This window comes from Osmerus mordax, chromosome 21 (genome assembly GCF_038355195.1).
Source record: "Osmerus mordax isolate fOsmMor3 chromosome 21, fOsmMor3.pri, whole genome shotgun sequence".
In the NCBI taxonomy this organism is placed as follows: Eukaryota; Metazoa; Chordata; class Actinopteri; order Osmeriformes; family Osmeridae; genus Osmerus; species Osmerus mordax.
The window spans coordinates 5,854,956-5,880,522 of record NC_090070.1 but is presented as its reverse complement, the minus strand read 5'-3'; the positions used below and the strand labels follow the sequence as shown (position 1 = coordinate 5,880,522).

General features: G+C 41.1%; 5 protein-coding genes across 5 annotated transcripts; 2 read left to right on the top strand and 3 right to left on the bottom strand.

The window, feature by feature from the left end:
• The first annotated feature begins 1,427 nt into the window (after nucleotides 1-1,427).
• Nucleotides 1,428-6,906, top strand: ltv1 (LTV1 ribosome biogenesis factor). Its single transcript, XM_067258797.1, has 11 exons — nucleotides 1,428-1,579; nucleotides 2,059-2,190; nucleotides 2,435-2,638; nucleotides 2,728-2,815; nucleotides 3,904-4,036; nucleotides 4,166-4,367; nucleotides 4,729-4,856; nucleotides 5,120-5,274; nucleotides 5,445-5,497; nucleotides 5,776-5,976; nucleotides 6,360-6,906. Exons 1-11 carry the CDS (start codon nucleotides 1,577-1,579, stop codon nucleotides 6,471-6,473), a joined length of 1,413 nt encoding a protein of 470 aa, XP_067114898.1. The 5' UTR covers nucleotides 1,428-1,576; the 3' UTR covers nucleotides 6,474-6,906.
• Nucleotides 6,842-11,293, bottom strand: ifngr1 (interferon gamma receptor 1). The gene is made up of 7 exons (XM_067258799.1): nucleotides 10,888-11,293; nucleotides 9,063-9,177; nucleotides 8,738-8,919; nucleotides 8,501-8,646; nucleotides 8,146-8,314; nucleotides 7,745-7,881; nucleotides 6,842-7,641 (listed from the first exon to the last, which is right to left on the bottom strand). Exons 1-7 carry the CDS (start codon nucleotides 10,955-10,957, stop codon nucleotides 7,390-7,392), a joined length of 1,071 nt encoding a protein of 356 aa, XP_067114900.1. The 5' UTR covers nucleotides 10,958-11,293; the 3' UTR covers nucleotides 6,842-7,389.
• Nucleotides 11,294-16,905: 5,612 nt separating this feature from the next.
• Nucleotides 16,906-18,244, top strand: LOC136965616 (small integral membrane protein 28-like). Its single transcript, XM_067259799.1, has 2 exons — nucleotides 16,906-17,016; nucleotides 17,825-18,244. Exons 1-2 carry the CDS (start codon nucleotides 16,906-16,908, stop codon nucleotides 18,242-18,244), a joined length of 531 nt encoding a protein of 176 aa, XP_067115900.1.
• A 1,247-nt stretch (nucleotides 18,245-19,491) lies between these two features.
• On the bottom strand, nucleotides 19,492-21,267 carry LOC136965454 (uncharacterized). The gene is made up of 5 exons (XM_067259613.1): nucleotides 21,052-21,267; nucleotides 20,269-20,643; nucleotides 20,056-20,116; nucleotides 19,933-19,974; nucleotides 19,492-19,696 (listed from the first exon to the last, which is right to left on the bottom strand). The coding sequence occupies exons 1-5, from the start codon at nucleotides 21,218-21,220 to the stop codon at nucleotides 19,630-19,632; spliced, it is 714 nt and encodes a 237-aa protein (XP_067115714.1). The 5' UTR covers nucleotides 21,221-21,267; the 3' UTR covers nucleotides 19,492-19,629.
• Nucleotides 21,268-22,555: 1,288 nt separating this feature from the next.
• On the bottom strand, nucleotides 22,556-25,432 carry LOC136965533 (protein SPMIP3-like). The gene is made up of 5 exons (XM_067259710.1): nucleotides 25,134-25,432; nucleotides 24,643-24,748; nucleotides 24,136-24,219; nucleotides 23,400-23,587; nucleotides 22,556-23,275 (listed from the first exon to the last, which is right to left on the bottom strand). The coding sequence occupies exons 2-5, from the start codon at nucleotides 24,732-24,734 to the stop codon at nucleotides 23,193-23,195; spliced, it is 447 nt and encodes a 148-aa protein (XP_067115811.1). The 5' UTR covers nucleotides 24,735-24,748; nucleotides 25,134-25,432; the 3' UTR covers nucleotides 22,556-23,192.
• Between the last annotated feature and the right edge of the window lie 135 nt (nucleotides 25,433-25,567).

Below are 25,567 nucleotides of genomic sequence, written 5' to 3'. Positions count from 1 at the left end.
GAACTAAAAGTGTACTATCCATATTTTAGTATACTTATAGTATACTTTTATATACTTCTTTTTTGTAAGGGCAGCATCTCGGATTTCTTTAACCAAGCCTGTTTCATTCATCATTTGCCTGAGAAAGCGACCTCCGTTAGCCAGGCTAGTTTTGCCCGATCACTTGGTCAGGTTATTTAAAGGTATCGGGTTCACTTGACCCCGATACCTTTAAATAGCTGACATCCTGAATATGTGGACCAGAGTGACTGTCAAGCTTGTGGGAGCAACTTCCGGGTCACAACACAAAAATCTATGCAAAATTGAGAAAGAAGATTTCCACACACTATTTTAATTCCCGATTTCCAAGTTTAAGTACATCAAAGAAAATCAGATAACTTCTGTCTTCAGAGACAGAAGTAATAAATGAATGAATTATTTATTTCAGACAATTTACCACAAAAAAGTGATTTTTAAACAGTAGTTATAAAAGGAAAAGAACAATCCCGAACAACATATACATATTCACCAGTATTAGCTCAGCCTTGCATTACATATTCATAAATCATGGCTATTATTCTCAATCTCCTGTTGAGAATATCGACCATAGGCTAGCCTGTCAGAACGGTTTCAGACAGCTCATCAAATTACGCTAATTATCAGTAGGCCTAAATGCATATATATATATGTTAAGTAGATTTGGTAGGTCTACAATTTACGCATTTTAACGGGCGTAATGGTTACAATTACAAAAAATCAATTTACGCTGCTGAAACAACACACCTCTGCTGCTTTACGCTATACTTTTTGCGACATAACTCCTCTTTTCGACGATCGCCTGATCTGGGCTGCACAGTCTAAGCTTATTGAGGTCTAGCTTGAATTAGCGTTGCCTGTTAGTGGAACGGAACGATAGTGGAACGGCTTGAGGCTTAAGTCTAAGTTGACGTTCACCCAAGTGAGACTTATTCGTGTTAGCGCGACTTGCGTTAGCGACGCAATGAACACCCAGCTAACAAAGGACGTCCTGGGGACGTTCGGTGACGTTCCTATTTGGTCCCCACCCCCCAGCACTGGACCAATAATTCCAGTGTAAACTGTGTTGAACAGCCGCTTGGTCTCACTTTTAGCAGAGCCCGTCTACGTCTCCCATATTAGACATTCTCTGATTTAACCAAAGCCATAATGACTAATCCGTTGCTCATCAATGATTACTTTGTCCTTGGGCTATACCAAATTGTGACATGGGTGTAAATTGACGTGAAATATTGTCCCCTTATTAGCTTTATATGTTATGAGTTTATGTTAAAGTTAAATGTTTTGTGCCAAATTTGTATTGGGATGATATATTTGGTACACTATGCAACATATACATACAGTTAACTTAAAATAAAATCAGCGTTCAGGATGGGACGTTCTCCTTTGACATAATTGGTTCCTTCCAACAATGGTAGAAGCAGCATGTGTTGTGCCAGCGTGGATAAACAACAGCTTTAGCGAACACATTTAGCTTTAAAATCATTTTCTCTGTGTCACAGTGTGTTTTACACTTCGAATCCTTTGGAATACTGCCTTAGTTCACAGAGCACATCTGATCATGGTAAGCTCACTTTTGGTAGATGGAAACTCGCTAGCTAGCTATTTAGTTAGACTAGCTACGATAATAGTGTTAGGCTAGTCAACATAAATAGGATCATTCGTTTCATGTTCAGTATTTCATGTTTTTGCTCTTTATCAGTCTAGGTAGTGTTATCCGTGTGTATGTGGGCTGTGTTGTCCCCTTTGCCTCAACGTGGACATAAGCTAACGAGTTACCAGCAATATACATCACTCACAGTATCGGTACCACCGGTCAATTTAGCATATTCCGTAACTGTGCTCAAGGCTGGGCACTGGAATTTCCGTGAAGATAGATTAATTGAAATGATCAGTGTATTTCTCAGTCGTTTGGACTTCTCATCGCATGCTATGGACGATTACACAATGGTTTTCCAGTCAAACAACCAAGCTAATAAGCTGAGAAGTGACAATAATATGGAGTCGTATGTAACTTTGTGTATGTTGTTCATGGTTCTCTAGCCTCACAGAAAGAAGAAGTCGTTTATTCAAAAGAAGAACGCTGTGACGTTTCACCTGGTCCACAGGAGCCAGAGGGACCCGCTTGCTGCAGACGAGAAGGCCCCCCAGCATGTCCTCTTACCTGCTCACAAGGTAAAAACATACACTAAAGGGTTATGTATAGTCAAAGGTAATTGACAAACTAGTCCCATCTACTCACTTGTACTGTATATCAGCTATATTATGGCATATAGTGATCATCCCCATTTCTTATCTGGGGTAGTAACTCAATTAGAACATGCCTCCACAAACCCCATTACATACTGTGTATTATTTCCTTTGATTTGTGTGTGCTGATGTGAGCCACTTGTCACTCAACACCTTGTACCACGTGCAGGTGGAGGTGGAGAAGCAGCATGAGGAGCAGAGGAACTTTGGTGTGTTCTTCGACGATGACTACAACTACCTGCAGCACCTGAAGGAGACCTCCCGGCCCGCGGAGCTGGTGTCGTCGGGCCGGCCGCACAGAGACAGACGACCCATCGACCACCAAGATGAAGACGAGGAGGAGGAAATGGAGGAGGGGGTGGAAGTCGCTGGTGTAAGTTTCACTGGATGTGTTTGGGACGGTGTAGATAGTTGGTGGTGGATATTAATTACATTGCTGTGTTGCTCCTTCTTTTTCAACAGGCTGCTACCCTCAACCTACCCTCGTCAGTGTTTGCGTCTGAATTCGAAGAGGAGGTTGGAATGCTGAACAAAGCAGCCCCCATCTCAGGTAGGCAGCCATGTTGTCAGAATGACATGACCTCTGGGGCCCGTTCTCCGTACGTCGCTAACTCAGTTAGCTGGATTTGATTGTTGACGATTTGTCATTATCTTGGATTGTTCGGTTCTTCGAAGCTCATCCTGGACTTGCTGTCATAGCAACAGGTCCGTAAGCTTAAACCTGCTAGGGAGCAGGTTTATTTTATGTAAACACGAATAGATTGAGGCTTTACAAGCAGAGGTGATACAGGAAGTCTGTCACAGACATGTCTTGTCCGTTTTTACTACAGGAACCTGTTGCAGAAGGTGCAAGAATAATTAGCAGAATTTAACATGAAACCGAATTAATTGCTCATTGCGTGATAGATAGGCTCCTTAAGCACAGCGCGATATGCTAGCCTATACTTTTTCAGGGTGTCATTTACATAATACATTTGTTGAAACCACATCATATGACATTGAACATGATAAATGAAAATATGAAAGTATGAAAATAAAAAAAACATAGGCCTAGCTTACTGTAATAAGCGATAAAACGCGTCACTCCTCTACATTTAATTTGGTCTGCTACTTTTTGCCAGCCCTCTTTCTTGGATTTTGCAGACTTTGAGGTGTTCCCTGGCGTTCTGATAAAATCTTCAAATTCGGAGTAAACTTCGAGCAAGCTGTGGCTCTGTTGCGGAAAAAACAGGGCGCTCATTTTGGCCACGGTGAGCAGCCATAGACTTATGTGAGCAGCCAATAGCAGCGTTGCTGATCAAGGTTTCTACTATCGATACATACCCCCTTTTAGACCAACGTATAACTCAATCCAGCTATACTAATCATAAACAACAAGTGTGTTCGAAGAACCGAATTAGCCAGATCATGATAAGCAAGATGATGTCATCTTGGATGTGTCATTTGATCTCTGATGTAATAAGCGACGTACGGAGAACGGGCCCCTGGACTCAAACTCCAAAGTTACCATCATTGTTTTTAAATGTATTTTAAAATCTCAAGATGCATTTGTGTATGTTTTTCATCACAATGTAGTTTATGGGTAAGAATAACAAAGCATGGTATTCATCAGGTATATAAGTGTATCTGGTTTTGTAGGACCCAGGCTGGACATGGATCCCGATATTGTCGCTGCCCTTGACGAGGACTTTGACTACGACGACCCAGACAACCAACTGGATGACGACTTCATCATCAAGGCCAACGACTTCACTGCACCTGTCGCCATGGCGTAAGTCTGTTACCACACCTGTCAATCATCATCAAATTCCGGAAATCTCCTGGAACAAATGATGTCCTTCTGTTCCACAAATCCTTTGCTTTATTTATAAAAAAAATTCCATGTCCTCCTTCCTGTTAGCGGCGACGACGACGACGAGTGGGAGGACACTGACTCGGACTCTGATGGCGGCTTGTCCGGGGAGGAGGGCGAGGCGCACGGCGCGCGGGAGTTCATGTTCATGGACGAGGAGACCAAGAGTCGCTTCACGGAGTACTCGCTCACCTCCTCCGTCATGAGGAGGAACGAGCAGCTCACGCTGCTGGACGACCGCTTCGAGAAGGTGAGGGACACGGCGCTCAGGCAGCGCACACGGGGGCTGGGTGAGCAGGAAGCAGAGGAGAAGTAGAAGCAGGAAGTAGCAGTAGAAGCAGAGGAGAAGTAGAAGCAGGAAGTAGCAGTAGAAGCAGAGGAGAAGTAGAAGCAGGAAGTAGCAGGAACCGTGACTGGATTAGGGCTATGTTTTGGAACCCATATTACATGTTGCGTAACTGGTTGAAGATGCTTTTAAAATCATCTGTTTGTATTTTAGAAGGGCCTAAAGAACACCCTAGATATACGATTTATAATGTTTATAAGATTGACTGTTTGTAAAAACATGTCCCAGCCATTGGAATTATTTCCCTGTTGTTTCTCCTCTATAGTTTTATGAGCAGTTTGACGACGACGAGATTGGAGCTCTTGACAACGCCGAGCTGGAGGGCTTCATTGAACCGGACAGCGCCCGCCTCGAGGATATTATCAAAGATTACTTTGTACAAAAGAAAAAAGAGTAAGTGTGTGTGTGTGTGTATGCCCATGAAAATAACAACTTGAAACAAGCTATAAGAAAAATATTTTTTAAGGGTATAGAATATGAGAAAAGGGAATCGTCCACACAGGTGGACATTTTTCTGTTTCAGCCATAACACGTTACACACAATGAATATACATACATACATCGCTGGACATTGTAAAACATAAAACAGCAAGATTAGAAATGTTGTATATTTTACATTACGATTTTACAATCACAACCATGAACATGTTTTTCAGCTTCCAAAGACCCGACGACCTCGGTCCTAAGGAGCTGCCTGCAGTGAAAGAGGACGAGGAGGACGAGGAGGATGAGGAGGATGAAGATGAGCAGGAGATGGAGACGCTCATCATCGAGGCACCAGCAGAAAAGTGGGACTGTGAGACCATTATCAGTGAGTGTGATTACTATCTAAATGTACTTTTAAGAATATCACTCAGAATGTAGAACTGGTCAAAATGGCTTCAAACTAGGGTTATATTTTTAGTTCACTTTATTATTATTATTATACATTTTCTGCTGTTATACATACATTTTCACTTTCTTCCCCCACCCCAATCTCAGGCACATATTCAAACCTGTATAACCGCCCCAAAATCATTGCTGATCCACCAAAGGTAAGACCAGTCCAGAGTAGATTTTGAGAACTGTTAGACCTTACATCAGTTACAAAGTTATAATTCTATTGTTCTGCAGAAGGTCGCTGTAGTAAAGCAGTGCTTCGTAGGATTACAATAGCGACAGATTCATTTGCCTTTCTGTTATCCACTTGGCTTGAATAGTTAGGTTATTTTATGTGCAGTGCTGGTGCGTGAACATTACTAGCAAATATATATTTATATATATATACGCTTCAAGAATCTTGACAACGTGTTGTAATGTGTGCTGTCGCCAGACCAAGCCCATCCGAGTGTCCAACAGAACGGGAATTCCACTGGATGTCCTCCCCGGGCGGGGCCCGACGGCCAAACAGGCGGAGCGGATGGAGCGCATTAACGACTCGGACTTGCCCCGCACCGCCACCCAGCCCCGCCCCAAAGACGAGAGCCAGGAGGAGCGGAGAGCCAGGAAACAGGCCATCAAAGAGGAGCGCAAGGTGGGTTTGGGGGTTCTATTGACATTAAGTACCTCTTAATTGGGTGCTTGATTAAACTGAAATGAGACAAAAAATGTAGACCTATCGTGGGATCTGCCTTTGAGTGGGTGTTTATTGCCTGTAGCGCATATAGCAACACAGGCGCCACCACCACGTCAACCACTAGAGGGAGGTATGACGCTGACAGAAGAGCTTGTATGAGATGTGGACGCCACTGTAGTTGTGGGAGGACACTAAATGTCTTGTGAAAAGCAAAGGTTTCAATAAAAGGAACAGTAAAATGCGATGATAAAATCATTAACCATTAAATGAGTTAGTTAGTTTAACGGTGACATTTGATGTTTCAAATATATTTCATGCCACTTTCTTCTGTCGCTCAACAGGAGAGGAGGACGGAGAAGAAGGCCAACCAAATGGCGTTCAAACAGGAGAAAGCCCTACAAGAGAAACAGATGCTGGGCCTGCGAGCCAACGTTCAGGGTCTAAAGCTGTCCTAACCGTATCGAGGAACTATGGAGTCAAAGTACTTTGCCCTCATAAAAGGAGAATCAATGGACTGCCTTGCCGCCTTTAACACTTCTGCAGAAAGGAACATCCCTCTACCAACACTAGTGGATTCTGGGGTGCCATATTTCAGAGTTGTTTTCCCCCCCACTCACACCTGAGGGTAATGATAATATTCTGTCTGCAGTTCACAACACTGACTAGATGTACAAATGTGAATACAAAACACATGAAAATACAATGCATTGTTTTTACAATGCAAGTAGTTTGGGGGGGGGGTACTCCAGAGGATTCATAAATGATGGTATTCCAAGCCCTGCAGTTTGCAATCCAGTTTTAATTTGTAAAAAATAGGATGGGGGGGGGGAATTGGAATGACAAATGTTAAAAAGTTCATTTTTATTAAAAACTGGCAGTGTTAGATTCTGTATGATTCACTCTCTCTCCTTAAAGGCTCCTAAAAGTCCAAGCTTTATTTTCTTTAAAAGATTTATGTAAAAACCGTGACCTTCACTTATAACTTTTGACTTCCAAACAAACCTTCACAAAACCATTTGTCCATCACGAATCTAACCACAATGGTGATTGCATACAGAAAAAAAATCTAGTAACAAATAAGTTGGAACAGTACTGGCAACACTCCATTGTTCTTAGTCATCTAGATGACTAAGATGAGGTACAAAGTTCAGCCAGCACACCTTCACTTCTCGGAGTGGCAGAATCTTGATGGCTTTTTATATTCTTACAACAGTTTCCAGAGAAATGCAACCAAGTGTTCCTGAGAAAAACAACCCACAGTTCAGACCAAGGGCACCATCTTTCGTTCCCCCCCATGGTTCTTAGTGACCTGATGGAGGTTATGGACTCCAGCTTCACCATAATCCTTCACCTTGTTGGGTGCGTCTCCACCTACATATCCAGGCAGTGTGCGTGGCCGTAGCCCGAGGGCGGACACTCGTCTTCCTCGTCCTCCTCTTCGTCCTCTTCCAACAACCTTCCAAACTGTGCGTTCTGGTCTTCTGCTATACAACATGGCCGTTCCACCTCGATCATCTCCACCTCTTCAGTCTGTGACTGGTCGTCCTCAATGGCGATGTGCTCCACTCTTTCCTCTGGAAACTGCATTATTCTTCTCTCGTTAGGGTTTGCTATGAGTGAAGCCTGTCAATTAAAATAAACTGTTCAGGAAAGTACCAAGAAAGTCAAAAAGAGAACATCTATGATATGAGGTGTGCACAGCAAAGCCCCCCGCCCAACAACTCACCAACGTCTTTGGCAAAATCGAGGGGTTTGTTTTCCATGCCTTTACCTGGTAGACCATCACTATTATTACCAAGCTGACAATGATAAACACCGCCAACAGAACCCCAAGTAGGATGAAGAGGTAAGACTCATGCGCATCTGTGACAAAAATACACATTTTACATCCAGCATTAGCCATGTGAACCTTGTCAGCACACTAAAGGGTCATATGAAAATTCCTTTGTGGTTTATTGTTGAACTGTACCACTCCAAGAAATGGATAAGCTCCAAACAGGGCTCGTAAGAGAAAGGCCTTATGACGTTACAAAGGGCATCAAACTTCAAGCTAAACCATAGCCAAACATACAGGCCTTAAAACAAACAATGTATCTAGATTTCCTGAATGGCAATTGGCTTCCTTACGGTGGTCTTGGGTACAGATAATGGCTGTCTTGTTGAATTGTATTCTCCCGTCCATGATTGAACCGTTTAGTTGAACACAGTATGGTCCCCTACTGCTGGGTAGTACCACCCCACAGGTACTTTCCATTGTACACTTGTGTGTGGTGGGAGATGACATCATGTCTGATGTCTGAGGTCAAGAACATACACGATCATGGATTTAGTACTTCATTGAATTTTCATAGACAAAGAAACGGGCTTATTTACAGAAATGCGAATCTTGACATGATTCCATCTTTTAACAACTGGACAGACAAAAGAGATGATGGTAGAGGTGAGTGCGAAGCACTGGACATTGATGTTCACTTTTGCTTACATTCTCAGTGAACACTTTGTAGTGGAAGACTCTGTCAAACAGGTTTGACTCCGCCAGTTCTTTGTAGTAGTAGAATGGGTTGCGAAAGCTTACCGCAATCCCCATATCATCTGGTGACAGCTGAACAGGAGGGAAATCCAGGGTACCTATGAAGGAGAAACCCCCCCAAAAAAGGTTACAATTTTGCACATTGATGGACCAGAATAATTTGCTAGGTGTTTCAAAAAGCAAACTCACATTTGACATCTGCCATCTTCAAGATGTTAAACGTGATTATTGGGGAGCTGACATGTCGTGAGGTCTCTGCTCCTTCTACAGCTCTGACTTCCACTGAGTAGCGACTGCTGAATGAGGATGCCCTCATGAGGTGGGTCAAGTCATAATGGAGCTCTGTCGTTTCAATCACAGTCTTGTTCTCACTGCCAAAACAACCATGGGGAGTAGGCATGAACACAAAACTTTTGAGTCCCAAGCAATTGAATCTTATGTCGTAAACGATGAATTATATCCAAATAAACGAACATAACTTAAATGTAGTGCTCATTCAAATGCAGAAACTAACCTCTCAGTAACAAAATGTAATATGAAATTAGGTGGTAGAGGGTGCTTGCTGTAATTCCAATAAGCCCTTGTCTGAAAGTTGTGGCAGCTCACCGTGACGTTTTCTGGTGGCAAAACTATCCAGAAAAAAAAGACATTATTGCAACATTTTTTACATGATTTCAACTGTCACATCCTCTGTGTTCCTATTATTGGAACAAAGGGCCATCAAGATTAAACACTGGGGTGAAAAAATACCAAGTCTTCAGGTGTAGCTTAGAGGAGTAGCTCTCTGCAACATTTTAGTGGTCTGTAAATGTCAAATGAAAATTTTTAAATTAAGAATTTTACATTTTAGGTTACGTTAGGTAATGTTTTGTACAGAGCCCCATTATAAGAGCGTCTGCTAAATGAAAATAAGGCAGTAACTGTGTTTTGATTATTTGCTGTTGAACCTCCTGATGCCACTTAATCAGGAGCTGGCAAATTTGTTACATTCAGGAAGGCTGTTAGCAGCCTAGTGCCCGCCCCAATTCCCAGATGGTAAAGTGGAGATACCTGACCATAGCCCCTCCCCCTCCCAGATTGTTTTTCTACCCACAAGTTCAACGTCATACCTCATTTATCATGGCGAGATAACATGGAACATTTTGCAATAGAATTCAGCCATTGTCCAACAAGACTGTGCAAGCTTTGGGGGCTCATAATTCTGTCCCATATTAGTATGTATTAATGTTCCTAATCCAATTTGTTATCCCTTTTATCGGGGCCTGCAAGCTATAGGTTTGAAACAATGGGTTTACATGACATGATAAGCTACAGTCAAATTCCCCAACCCCCACATCCAAGGAACAAGGAAAGGAAGTTGTTTCCCTGAAGTCAATCTAAATACAGGCTTCTAGACGTACTAGTGCTAATTTACGTCTGTTCACATGATATCGAGAAAGGAGTCAACTTATTTAAAACAGAACATTGACCTTCCACATGTCATCTTTCTGATAGCTCTATTCTGTCAACTGGCACACTGTCTCTGTGAGAAAAATCTAACTTTGATATGTTTAAAAATGCTTTGTAGTTTTTATACGCCAAAGCTCAAAACATGGAGGCTTGTATCCTCTGTTGTGCTGAACTGGTTACCTTAGCCTATAATACACACATACAAAATAATACATTTGTTGCCCATCAACATTCCACATGATCAATAGAGTGTCAATCCTTGCCCAACCCTGGAATTTATTGAGTCATATCCAACTTCACTGACGTTCTATAATGAGTCCACAGTTCAGAGTCACCCTTTGTGATACTGGAGATAAAGATTTTGATGATAGGCAACTGAAATACATGTAAAACAGAACTGAATCGATTTTCTTTGGTCTTGTTGGAACTGACACCATAATATCATTTAGTTTCAAATTATCCATTGAGACCCACTAAATTCAATGAAAATACTTTGGAATGGAATAAGAGTTAGGAAGGGGAGTTTGACTGGGATTTTTTCGGGCAGAGGCCAGTTTGCTAAGCGATTACAGTCAAGACTGCAGACATTACAGAGTCAACAATACACATTTTTCTTTAGCCCCTACACAGCCTGTTGAAGGAGGGACTGATCCAGATTAAAGCAAGCGTAGATCTCTGTTTAAAAGGGGATTTTGTTAGGGACAAACAGCATTAACCAGCAAGTCAGTGGTAGACTATAAAAATGAATTAAAACGTGGCTGTAGTTAATATACAACTAACATTATTAGAACATATAGCTCATTTGACATTCAAACGATTGTTGACAGACAGCTGAGTTCAAATTTATTTTGATTTGACAAAATTGGTTATGGTAAAGGAATAAGACTTACCGAGTGTCGAGACATCTTCGACTTTGATCATTAGAATTAGGATAAACACCGAAGTTGCCAGCACCGGCATGGCTCTCGTTTTGTGGAGAATTCAAACTCTGAATCATGCTATTTTAACAAAAGGATTGACTAAACTGGAGCTGAGCCATGAAACCATTTGTCTTCAAAGTTAGTTCAGTTTCTGGTAACTATAGCTACTTCAATGTGACGCCCCGAGACTAGTTGTAGCCTACCTCAGCTTCCTCATTTTATTGCAAAATATGTTAAATACCCTTTGAATAGGCGGGCTTAATCGAAATTAATAGACCAAATGAAAATATACTATTATTATTTAGTAGTAGTAAATGTTTATGTAGCCTACCGAAAACACACTTTAAGCGGGAGTAAACAGGCTAATAGTGAATATTCACACACATTGATAACAACACTCTTTCGTTGACGTCAAACGATTCAGGAAAAGGGAGGCTAACCTACACAGGTTAAAACACGTGGGTAGCCAAGGTGAAACATTGTTGCGTGGTCTATTCCTCCGCCTGCTGTTTCTTATGGGTAAAACACTTCCGAGTCTACGATTCTGGAAAAGGCATTATAGCAGATTAGCAATCATGGTGGTACCCAAGGCCCATATGCAGCCACTCTATAGATGGAATTTGGTGGTGTAGAACATCAGACATCCCAAGTCTTCCGGAAGGTCCGGGAGTCTCCCGCATCGATAGCGGCTCCCTGACGCCCGCAAATGCTGTTTGAGGTGTGCGTTGGTGATAGTGGACTTCCCAACTACTGTCAAAAGGTTCTAAAAATATATGGGTTTAGACACACAGTAGGGAATCTTATAAGAACAATATTATACATCAGTAGATGCATTTCAAGAATCACATCTTATATCAACAAGTACAGGAAGATTCAAATCTAGTTTTTGCAAACCCTAGCACCACACCTCTCAAGGATATGAAGAAGGCAGTTTGTAATATAAAACTGAGGTGAATGAAGAAGAGGAGTGAAAAATAAAACCTGATTTAATATATAACCTTTTATAAATGTGTTTCATAAATATGTTGTGTGTCACTGTCAATAAAGTGCAACATAATAAATCACTATCTGAAATCTCTTTTTTTGCATGCTGTGCACAATCATGTTAACTGACATATTTTTGCCCTTCGTAGACAAAACTGCAACAAATTTTTAGGGCAAATGCTTAACCACGTGCTCTCAAGCTAAATCCATCACATGCAGGCTAAAGCCTACCAAAAGTTCCTAAATCCAAATAGAAGTGTTGTAATTATGTCCTAAATTCCCTTAAACTCAGATGAATCTTTGATATTTAATATTACATCTCCTTAAAATCTCTGCAAAATGGGTTCTATTCTTTCAAACCCCAATGAATTAAAGTCCATCCTTTCCATTTTCTTTGTTCCTGTGGGAATGTTTTATATTTTATTACGTAATACAATACATATTTCATCATCAATTATGAAATTTGGAATTTCCCAATTGTGTAAATAGTCATATCCATATTCATTGCACAATCATATCCATGACTGTGTAATGACAAAGAATGTATAGTATACCACATGGACACCAAGCATCGTCATCAGAGCGCAGGAAAGCTAAGCCTCTTAACAGCTTGCAGCTGCAGTCTTTTGCTAAAGCAGATGTGAAAGTTGAGGACAGATACTGCTCCATGTCAGGTGCCAGTGCAGCAGAATAAAAGCATTATCTGTGAAAAATGTAAGCAACACAGTTGCTAAGTAGTTTTACTAACATGTATTCACTAACATGAGAACAAGTGTCCTAGATAGTGTTTGGAGATCCTGCAGTGGAAATCAACCTGACACCCCAATTCATGCTGTTCTGTCATTCAGTTATATCAACACTGTCTGGAAATGCACTTATGATTATCAAAACCTGTTTGTTCTATGTGAGGACACTTTAAGGACACTTTATGTAAGGTTTTCAGAAGCCCCTGTCCATCCGAAGCTGCTTTGAAATTACACTACTATACTAAATTGCTGTGCTAGGTTGGTGGACAATACAGTAATGCACATGGGCCAAAAGAACATCAAGGCTGGGTCAATTTGGGCATTCTAAGAGCTTAACACTATATATAAATGGAAATATGGAATCAAACCCTTAATGGGGATCCTGCCCAATGAAAAACCTTTTTCATTTTTCGGTAGCACTCTTGCCGTACACGTTTGATTTCTCCCCGAATTTTATGCAACAGTCCAATTGTTCATCATACTGTAATGTTATTATGTTACTTTGAATTTGAGAGACAAATTCTACAATTTTGGCCTCCATTCCTTCACTTCCAGTGTACATTGGATATGGTGAAAGATCTCACGCACTGTATTATAGTGACAAAAATCACCACGATAACTTATGACGTGTCAAAATGTATCTATGCATCATTCTCCGATATTTGACACAGTGTCGGGCCAAAAGAAAGTTTGTTGTTCACCGTGTTCGTAACAAGGTCATTTCATCTCTCTGCTGTAGAAAACATCAAAGGGGGGTGTTCACTAGGCCCTGAGTCACTGAGTCCAACAGCCACGATTGGTCCCCTCCTCTCCTTCCTCAGCCTTCTGTGCCATCCCCGGGGGTTGAGAACCATCGCGCCACCAGGTCTGCCACGTGTGGAGTAATCACAGTCTCTGTCTGCATGCCTCATAAATCCCCTTAGACAAATCCCAACCACAACCCCACTTGCCACTCCAGCAATGACTATTCACCAGTCTATTCGAGACAGATGTTGAACCTGACAGCTGGGACATGGACACGATGCCCCAATCTGGACACATCATTACCACTGCACCCCCATCTGGACTAGTCTCTCAGGCACACACAGGGCTCTGAAAGTATCTGGGCAATGCATAGGGGAGGCATTTTTAATTAAGAGAAAGGGATATTGTCTTGGTTCCAGACAACATGAGTACAAAATAAAATGTTTTAGATCTGCGATTCCGTCCATACAGATAGCATTTTTTGTTGCCTTAAACCATTGTATTTTATGGTGGTAATGGTTGTGTTTCCAGAATACAATGTAGAGAATGGTGTTGTTTGGAAAGGAAATTGTGTTAATCAACATGTCAATCATCAAGTCAATCGTGTTTCAGGCACATTGATGTTCCAGGCACTCTTGACTTGACTTGACTTACCCACAGTATTCTTATCTACTGTCCTTGTATTAATTAGAAGGCCCTGCACTGCAGTTACAGACTCGTACTTGCCACCTTCTACAAACATCATTGTTGACATTTATCTGACCTGCTTATTCTCTGAGTTAAAAAACAGATTTTAACATCAGCTACATACTGTTAACTGTATAACACACCATATTATACAGTTCCTGCTTTGATTATTGAAACAGGGAGTAAATAATCAAAAAAACAATAAGGACGTACTTGTATGAGTATAAAAACAGCTATGGTCTTGACAACATAGAACCCAATCTTGTGAATTTATGGATGTTCAAAGAAATTCATAGTAAACTGGAATGCAAACAGGAATGCAAACATATTTCTGTGATCTTTGTTAAAAAAAGGGACCTAAATCAATCTCCTTTTATGCTTGTTATTTGTTTCTGATGTGCACTGGAAGGAGAACAGAACAGTAGACAGTAGACAAATGGCAATACATTAGGATTAAGGTTTTGCAAAGTCAATGTCTTTGGAGTCTGTTAGTCTCATAATGTTGTTTCTTCCACAGCATTGAAAATAAGGGGCACCTTCTACCCTCATCTTAACTATTATTCATAACTTGATACAGTATAAATTTACTTAAATGTAATGTACATTATCTTTCTACCATACTAAATACATCTATTGATCTTTGTCTGGTAGTGTTAAAAATAACACGGTCACCAATTAGAGGCACACTTTCAAATGTGTGCCATCTAGCAAAGTCACCAACACATTTTTAGTGAAATTTTGTGTGGTCTTGAGTTGATTACTGTCACTATGGGGTGACTATTAACACCTTTTACAAATGGCTTGCCAGTTTGAAATCAAAACCCTGACCTACTTTTCTGACCCGGTATACTAATGCGCTGCAATTTTTAAAGTGAAGGGATTTCTGAGAGGGAGGTCTTTGGGGACCCCTGTCTGTCTGTGTATCTCTGTGTGTGTGTGTGTGTGTGTGTGTGTGTGTAGGTGTGTGTGTGTAGGTGTGTAGGTGTGTGTGTGGGTGTGCGCGCGTGTGAAAAGTCAAAAAACACAACCCACATTTACAGACAAACCCCCCTCTGACACTCTGACTCATCTGTCTGGCAGCTTGCTGTCACTGGCTAGGAATCGAGGCTGAGCTGTATACTCAGAATCAACAGAAAGAGCCATGATAAATAACTGAACCTCATACCACCCAGACAGGCCAGTCAGGGCTGTATAGACACGATCAGTGAAAAAAGGTTATATGTCAGAATGCATCTATTTTGGTGTAATTCTATGGCAAATGGTTAATAATCATGCACCTCATTTTCCACTCCAACAGTAATCCCCTTAATCCAACTGCACTGAAAATTATACAGTCGTTTAGGAAATAGAGCAACGTTGTATTATGGAACAATTTGCAATTTGCCGTTGGTTGATAACCTGTTCTGTATGTCTGCATTGACAATAGTCATTGACAAGAAACTGGACATAAACTGGCTTCTTTTTTTTTACCTTTTCAATTTTTACATATCCATTCACACCCATTAATAGCGAAAGTGTGTCAGAGGTCTCAATAGTGCATCTCCAATGGGGGCTCCGAGACCCCCACCCCTCCAGTCCACCCCCTCAATTTGATCACTGCCTGCACCCCCCTCTTACCTTACCTGGTGCCTTTGCTGTTTAGCTCTGGTGGAGTGGAGACATTAGTAGCCGATAAACAGGCAATTTCACATTCCACACATTCAGTGTATCCTCTGCAACATCTGTAGTAGATTGTGCAAGAGTTGCCACATTTGCAGTGTTTTTGCACAATAACTGCCATAGATGGACACTCAACTTTTTCCCACGGCATAATTTCTCCTCTTCAGCTGTGTTAAGAGCCGGAGATCGACTGGCGCCTTAATCTCTTGATTGAAGGCGTGTTGAGGATTTAAACCAATCTGGTTAGGTTTTCTGGCAATCTGCAAATCTGCGTAGAAAATCTATCTGCCTTGTCTGGTTTTCACGTGGGAGATCTAGGATCACTAATAGTCTCCATCCGATTTAACAACACAAAAAAGTGGGGGGGGGGGGGAAGCTATGAGCAAGAAGTTTTATTTGGAAGATCTATCTACAACAACAGCCTCTTCAGAAAAACTCCCAATCGGACAAAGCAAGGGTGTCACATCTCAGTAGGCTACAACTAGGTTAGTTGTTGATCTGTCCTTAATGGTCTTCATTCATCTAGATGATTGTTTCTCAAGCTTAGATGACACAAATAATATTTGATTGAAAATATAATTAATCGGATGGTACGTTTCATTACAGATGAATGTGAGTAGCACGCAACCAGGTCAATAACAAGATCTTCACTACTAGCCTGAAATATGATTTGGTTAAACCAGGCCACCTGTTTCCATCATCGTTGTGGACCGACACCTTACTTGGGCTCACCTTTCCAATCTCCGATGTAGGCCAGCTGCGCAAAAATAAATCCCCCCTCCCCCCAATCTGAGGGATTGCCCTTGAGCTTTTCAGGCCCCCAGCGTCCGTTGGCCGAGATCTGGTCCACACTGCACGCGGGGGCATGTGAGCAGCCGCTTAGCTGGCCACCCTCTCCCTCCAACTTCCCCCTCCCTCCCTCCCTCCAACCCCCCCCCCCCCCCCCCCACTAACCTAGGCACACACACAAACACACCCTCCCCACCTCCTTTTCCCTTTAGTCTTGCCACACTGCCCATGCCCCGTCCACTCTGAAGCTCATGGGACGCACAACAAGGTATCTCATCACCGTCACTCTCTCCTTTTCTTCAATCCAACGCTTTTTAACTTGTCTCTGGTTCCCTCCACCGAGCTCGGACCCTGTTTAACCCAGACCCACCTGAGCACCATGCGGACGCTACTGGAGAGCAGCTGGATGAAGTTTGGGCCAGCCGGCAGAGGGTCGTATGACTGGGTGACTGGGTCCTCATCGCCCCCCACTTTGGAAAAACAGCTTACGGTAAGGTTTGGAAGTGCTGACTGGGTGATTTGTGGCCAAGAGCATGGATGGGGGAAAAAATCCACTGTACTTGGAACTCTTGTAGAGCTGTATTTGAGTGTAATTTGATCATTTTCAATTGACTGGCAAAATATATATATAAAGAGAGACTCGAAGTCAGACAATTTGCTGTAAATGCTCTAATTTTACCTTTCATTTTAAACAATGATCTGCCATGACTTGCCTGATGGAGAAATGTTACAAATATTATTAGAAATATTTGGCTTTTCCAAACAGTTCGGTTTTTAAAATCTAGACCATCAGTAACCAGCAAAACATTAGGCTGAAGCCCATCTACTTTCAGTGAACGGTGGAACTGTCCATGGTACTGAAAGCCAGACCGCAGTCAATCAAACACCGTTAGCACTTGCTTTCTCGTGTTGGCGCAAGCCAAGCGCCCATGCTAAGCCTCTTGGCCAGGTCGTCCAGGGGGGCTTTTGGAAAATGGGGATGTTGAGAGGTCTGTCCTTAGCCAGATGTTGCGCAGTATGTATGGCAATATTATGTGATTTCTACCGAAGCTGATGACTTTCATAGTGAGTGAAAGAGCTGTTCAAATGGTTAAAATCCAGCAATAAAATGAAATGACGCTGATGGTGAATATGGGAGAGGCCCTACTTCAACCATTTATTTCACAATTACCATTTTAACTGTTCACAAAAAGTACAAATAAAAGTTGTTATGATGCAGATAGGACATTGCAAGCGGATAAATGCAATGCAAACCCATATAGAACTAAGAACATGTGACGTTTTATCTTACTTTTCAGGGCTACTGGAACGAGTTGAACCCCGTTGAGGAGAGCAGGTCTGAGTTGCTTCTCTACATTTTTCTCCCCGTAGTCTCTGTCCTCATCCTGGGCCTCTTGGGCCTCCTGGCTTACCGGAGGTGCTCCCAGAACAAGCTGAGTCTGGCCAGCATCCTCGCTTTCGACTTGCAGGACGCCGAAAGCAGCGCCGAGTTCCTCTCCTCGCTGACAGGGAACGTGGAGCGCCACACCAGCACGAGTTCAGACATGTCCGACGGCGTGTTTCTTATGGTCTATTTGCCGCCGCCATATGAGGAGACGCTCACCAAGATCACGCGCGCTGCGAGTTTGACCAGCTCCAAGGACGTGGAGTCTATCAAGATCGAAGATCTGGAGGCCAAACTTTGTCCGGAGATCAAATCCAGTGGTCGTTATGTGTGATTAAAGGAATGCTAAAACAAAAACAACTGCTAAAGGGAGTTCTTTAAATGGGATGTGATTTGACTCAATTAACATCTCAGACTTTACTCGTTTTTTGGTTATGCCGTAGGCCTATTAAAGACGGATTGTGTAGCCTGCTAGCATGGGCTAAAGAGTCCCCAAAGTACTTTAAAGATATTGAAATGAACAATGTCTCATGTAGTCCTCTCGGAATCTTCTCAATCTATGTTTCAAAGTGGCATTGGGCCTGTTTCAGAGAATTTCCGTCTCTAATGTCCATGCAGAGGTTATAATGTTGATATCAGACAGGATTTCAGGATTCACCTTTTGTATATTATTATATGTATGTATTTATTTATTTCAATGTCGAACATATTGTCACATCTAATGCAATATCATACTGAATACTCATGTTTCAATATGGTGGACAAAATTAGGCACATGGTAGGCTTAACCAATAGCTTAAAATATTTGTTCTGTCACCACCTTAACTTTCTGTGTTCCCATGTTAATGTTATTGTTGCCTGTGGTTTATTTCAAGCATAAAAAGCCTCATAGTAAGTAGCAACAAACATGTTTTTACAAAATGTCACGAATTTACTTGAATAAACTGCAATCTATAATGCATATTGAGGATATTGTGTTTCCAGTAACGTCACACACATTTTTGGCCACAGTTGTAAGATCTGAAGAAGGTGTTTGAAGGTGATAGGCCGAAGTCCAAAGTGATTATATCTAAATGGAACCAGTAACCTGGTCAGCTGACTTGTGTGAGAGGCCTGCTCTCTTATCTGATCGCTTACTGTGAAAGAGGAAGTGAGGGATACAAGTCCTCGTCCTTCCTTCTGAAATCTAGGCTACACCACCGGCGCAGGAAGACGGAAAGTGCAAAGTTATTTACTCAATGAACGTGAAACCTTGGCTTGTTTTTCACAATAGGTATGGTTTTGACGTTTCATTTGCTTAGATGGCCTGCATCCTAGATAGCCTACTTTTATTCAACAAGGGATGAGTGATAAAACTGTTCAATTAATGTACTCTTTTATTTAGTACGATCGTGTATATTGTAATCAAAGCATTTCGCAATGAAATATGTTTATTAAAAAACATTAATGGCCTCGAATTATAATTATTAAGTTATAGGCAATTTTAGACGAACGCCTAGGTCTATATGTTACATATTTTACGTTAGATTTGTTATGTTCAATGCACATCCACCAAGACACAGATCATCGAAACAAAAAAAATGCTTTTTACAAACTTTATTTTCTATTTGACTACTCTACTCAAAACATGTAAGGATTGAGTGTAATTTGTTTGAAAATGTTTCTCTGTATGTGGAGAATTTAAGAATGAAAACGTTTGCTGAAGCCATCGATGGTGTTTTAACAAGATGCGAAGTATGTAGATGCCACCACAGTGTAACATTCCCTCTGGAACAACAGCTTGTATCTGAAAATATAGAAATATTTTAATTGGAAATCTTAAGTTGTTCGCAACTTAAGATTTATGAATTTAAGAATGTTTTTTGACCTTTAATTTTCAATTAGTAAACTTGAAACAAGAACATATATATAGCGTAAACTTAAATCAATATTGGAACCTGAACAAAATAAAGTTACAATTCATATTGCATACTAAGAACATGTATACTTTAGCTGCAGATAATCTTATATTTGTATACTCACGTTCTTATGAAGGATTCCGCTAGTTCTGGTGGACCAGTTTCCCTATTTACATGAATAAAAGACAGATGAAAACTGACTGAAAATAGAAAATACCTGTATGAAACTGTAAATGTATGTACTTACAGTTTCATCTTGATTGTTTCCAGACAGGTGATGTCATCACTTATGTTGTCATCAATCAAGTCTGGAAAAAAACAACACAAAGATGATCAGACTTGTAGACCATTATATTAACAAAAGCAATAACAAAATTCTAAGTATTAAATGTTGTTTTCTAAACCTTTTGTAGGGTGGGGTGGGGGGTACTAAACAAATCTAAAACAGCATTTAACTCACCAGTGCAGTTCATCTGGCAGAGATTAGGGGTCACAGAGGAGCCAGAGGAGCAGATCAAATGGTCGCCCAGCTGGAACAAGCCATACAGAGTCCACACAGTGTCTTGGTGTTCCTCATGACTGCCACTCTCTTCACTTGAGTCCTCTCCAGATGAAGACTTGCTACCTGACTTGCTACCTGACTTGCTATCTGACTTGCTATCTGACTTGCTTCCTGACTTTCTACCACCTTTTTCACCTACGTACTTAGCCAAGCCGAACTTGCCGCCTTTTCCAGCACCTCTCTTTCTCCGCATTTGAGGGGAGATAGTGTCAGGGTTCAGAAGAGTCACCACGCTGGTGTTGAAACCTGAAGTCTTCTCCACATGGCAAACAACTGGGGGAAGTGTGGAAAACAGAAAGGTTTTGCAACATTTCAGGATTTATTTACTGCACGGCTACCTGAAAGGTACACTAGAGAGTGGTACTAGTGACAGTATTTTCATAAACCTATTGTATGTAATGGGACCTTAACACTATATCCCAAATATTCTGTTATTGTACAGCTTGAAATTATAACAGTTTTAATATTTAATGTATGTTGTGTGGGTACAGAAGGATGATATGAAATAATCGTCTAAATAATTTTTCACAAAATAAATTGTCAATGAGGTTTGACTACTTTTTGCAATAAAGTTGAGTAGATGTACCTTCATTCCCAAATTCCAATTCCTAAATATTCTGCAGTCTTTAAAAGCACAGTCATTTTTTTCCGCATTTTAAAAGCATTCAAAATTGTACTCACTTTTGGCCATGAAGTCAGCCTCTGACATTCCTGTGTGGTTGCGGCTCGGCATCTTGAGAGCTGCTGCTTCAAGCAGGCCTTTCAGCTCACACTTGGACACGATCCGTGCCTCAGCCAGACTGGAGACCAGTGCGGCTACAGCCACCACCATCAGAATGTGCATCTTCATGTTGTCTTGGCTTTACAGTTGCTCGGTTGTGAACGTGAGCTGTGTGTGCTGCAACATATATACCCAACCAGCTTTTTATCCTGTGATCACATGATGTGCTGAGTCTATTGTTGCTTCTAGGAAAGGACGTTCCCAAGATTCTAAGGCCTATGGTGTCATAGGACTCAATGAAGGTACCAAGCTGAGCTTTGTGTTTCATGTGCTCTGACATTTGATATGTCCTGACTACAAAAGTGAAAAAAGATGGCATCACAAAAGATGTATTTTTACGAAACAGGTCACACCGTGACTTGCTGAAAGTGGTCTCGGACATGTGACTGTTACACGATAAGGTTTAATCATGTTGGTTTCATTTCATGGTTTATTTCTATTCCCTGAAAGCACGTAGGTGTGTTGAAGACACCCATTGTTTTAGCAGACCACATCTTTAATGTAGAGCAAAATATTGCCAACAAAATCCTGATTGTACCCTGACTGTGACATTGTGACAGCGAGCAAAAAACACAACTTATTAAAGCTTGCTGGGGGCAAACAATAATATATTTGACCTACGTCAGTTCCCCAAACTCAACACTATCCTAAACTTCTGCTACTATGTCCTATTCCATCCGGGCTTAAAACACATAAGATCATTAATATGAAATGCTGAGTACAATATAAAGATATAAAACCCATTTATTCTCTCAGATCAGATAGTAATTTGATCGTTCAAGCTGAAGTTTCCCTAAAGAGCATGCAAGCATTCAACTCCAGTTAAGGCAATTATTCCAGTGACAATGAAGAAAAAAAACAGGGTGTGGACCTGTCTGGAGGGTTTGAAATAGCTAACATGAATAATAGACAATGGACAATTCAGTACAATTTAATTTCTGTATAGCTTTCCATTAGATCTTATCCTAATTATCATTAAAACATTTTGTTCTAGGAACGTGCCTTGGAGCTTTCAACCGTAGATTTTTTACATTATTCAACTTGGGTGCCGGCATGCTCTTTGCCTTCTCTCTATGTTCCTATTGTTAGGAATGGTGAGAAACAGGTATAGTGAGTAACTGTCCACATCACTAGATAGCAGAGAGCTAATGACATTGGCAAGACTGACGTGTAATTGGGACCAATATAAATCAGCTTTATCATTCTTCTTGGCAATTTACCAAGCTAGGCAAAACCCTGGGTCATGTAAGCAAATAGGAAAGGGAAATGTGAAAGAGACTGGTGTTGGAGAAATAATGTAGCCTACTGTACGGGTGGGAACCATATCAGGTGTATGATCATGGTGCCTCCATACACAAAGGAAATACAGAGACTAGACACAAGCTTTTGTTGTGGGGTCCTAAATGCAGGCTGATCTGTAATTTTCCAACAAGAGCAAGGCAAGAGAACATTGTTTTTATTATATGGTGTATTAATTGTTCAGATATATTAACAAATAAAGCACAGTGAAGTAACTTATACAGCAATGAAAGAAGCATTTTAGAATGATTAAAACGATCAAACGTAAAATATGTTAAAAAGGAGGGGGAAGTGACATGGAAGAGGTGAGAAAGAATTTAGGTAGCTAGAACACCAGAAGATTGTTCATTTTAATGTAATGTAATGATCATTGTGGTACAGTGTGACAGTTTGGGATTCTCTCTGGCATACTGAGTTTCACACCACCTAGAGGTGAAACACAGTAAGGATCTTGCTTTGAGCCTCCAGCTGTTCCAGAGTAGAAAGCAAAGGAGATGACAAATAGAAGAAAAAAAAAACTGTTCAAGAATATAATGTTGAATATTAAACATTTAGAATCAACCAAGAAAAAAATCATGCAACAGTCACAACGGTCACAGGGTCAATGTTCCTTCAAGACAAACCAGTCTGGGTTGAAGCCTAGTCTTCAAGCTGCATTTTTGCTCCACTATTTTAGGAATGGAATCCATTGAAAAAGCGTTTTTAACTCTTACAGTAACACTCATATTCATGCATAGATGCATCAAAAACGGCGCTCCAAGTTGTCTGACCACAGCTTCATGGGCCCAGGATGAGCGTAAAGGGTGAATTTGGTGTTCTCCGGTGCTGCGATATCACACAAACACATGATAAAGGTGTTTCACTCCAAAAGGAATACATACTGTACTATACACACTCATAGTGTATTTGGTGAGGCGATAAATGACAACGAGCCTGCTTAACAACTAACCCAAGAGGGTGGACTGCAGGCCAAACTCTTCTTGGTAAGCTGTCTCAGGGGGGCGTTTCTCCGAGGCACAAGCGCTGTGGCGGAGTGCGTCCAAGGCACGGAAGGTCTGGAGGTCAAACCCTCTCTGGTGGTCATCATGATTCCCACCATGAGAGCCCAGAGGGTAGTCCAGGGATGCAAACCTCACTCTACGAACATGGGAGAACAACGTAGCACAAACAAACCGCATTAACGTCTGTAGAATATGATCATATTCTAGTTTGGACTACAAAATTGTTCAACTATATTATCTGAAAGGCTACATATTGTTGTAGACACATCATCTGTCTGACTGATGTTTGATAGTAGATATGACATTGTTTACAGCTGACATCTTTGAGGAGAATTAAGAAACACACAGCTTTGATATTATTGGTGTTGCCCATGTCTTCTTTGTAAATAGGCTTAATGCTGGCAAAGAGCAACTTTGTCATGACATTTTTGGGGAAGAACTTTAATAGTTCAATAATAATGAACGATAATAACAACAACAGGCAAAGGGAACAAAACGCTGGAGGGTGGAAACTGAGAGGGGATAGGCTGCACGAGCGGCATGACATCAATAAACCAACATGAAGGGCCCTAACTTAATCTGCCCTATCAAATACGGAGGCCTATCAATAATCTTAACTACTACATTATTCTGTCTGTTCAATGATTTAAGTGGTATTGTTCAGCATCAAACAGCACACCTCACCTGTGTTGCTTCGAGGGAACAATGTGCATTCTGCCCAGCTGTCCGTGGTAGAGCCCACGCACATCAGTCCCTTGACGTGGTACCCTGGAATGCAAATTAATCAGGAAGGGAAAGGAATGGCAGGTGCGCTTGCTATGCAGCCTTTGGGTCAATGTCAATGAACTCAGGCAGTGTGCTGCATGAACAACATACATTACATTCTTTAATGCATGCTCAGTTCATACATACAAATCGCATGCAATCAGACCATTATGGGTTAAGGTCAGAGTCAGCACATGCAAAATCTCAGCAGCCAGGAGTTCAGTACTGGCATGATTATCTAAGCTCAGCATAATAATGTCATAGTACCTAGACAGAGAGGTCGTTGACATGGCAGTCTACCCCACAAAAATGTGTTATTATATTTGTATATATCTATATATTCTTGAGGTTTGTTAAAAGCTTTGTTTTAGTTTTCTTTTTCCTTTTTGTCTTTCACATCCAACGGTTGGAATAGTCTCAACTCACTTTGTTGTAATCCCTGGCAACCTGTCAAACTGGTTGGATCCGTATCTGACCTTGAACTCATGCAAACGCAGAGCCACACCTGGTCCTGCCATGCCCTCGGCTTCGACTGGAAAAAGCAACACTGCCTTGTTAATTTTGTATTCTGCAAGTCATCCACCTATCCAAGGGATATGTTCATCTTTATTGCTGATAGAATTCACTTAAAATAGCCATTTAAACTATAGGCATACTAATTAAGCCAAACTCAATTAAATCTATTACTACTAAAAAAGTACAATTATATTGAAATTCTGAACCAGAAAAGTACATTGCCTATGGCTTTTAAAACCATAAAAATGTATTGTCTTATAATAACATATACAAGTAAAACACATAAATATGCATTTTTCCCAACAAACTGACTTGTTTGCAATTATAAATTAGCAATCTTATTACTATCAGTATATAAAATAATCACTCTTGACTTGCCCATGAAAGAACCAGACTCTTACCTGGCTAAGTGCAAAAGTGGAAAAAGGTTTTACAAAAAGAGCAGTTGGATCTATTCTGTTTGTGTTGGAGTAGAGAGCCGTGATTGACCGTCTTTGATGTCAATTCCTTTTGTCTTTTTCCTACAGAGAATTTCAGGACAAGTAAGTCAACCCTGCAAAGAATCAAATGTACCTAGAGCTGAGTATTTCAGAACTAGCAGTCCCCTCTTTTCCCAACACAAGATAATAGCTGTGCAGGGGATTTTGAAACGACTTCAGTTACCAGGAGAGCGAAACCCAAACCCTGCTGTCCCTCTGCTCTTGTCACACCGGAGAAGTTCAGCAAGCTGACACGAGTAGTAAGGGTTAGCTCACATGGCACTTAAATTAAGAATGGAAGGGGTTCTACTGCAACCTGAGGTAATAAGATTAGAATTGGCCTGCTTTTGTTTACG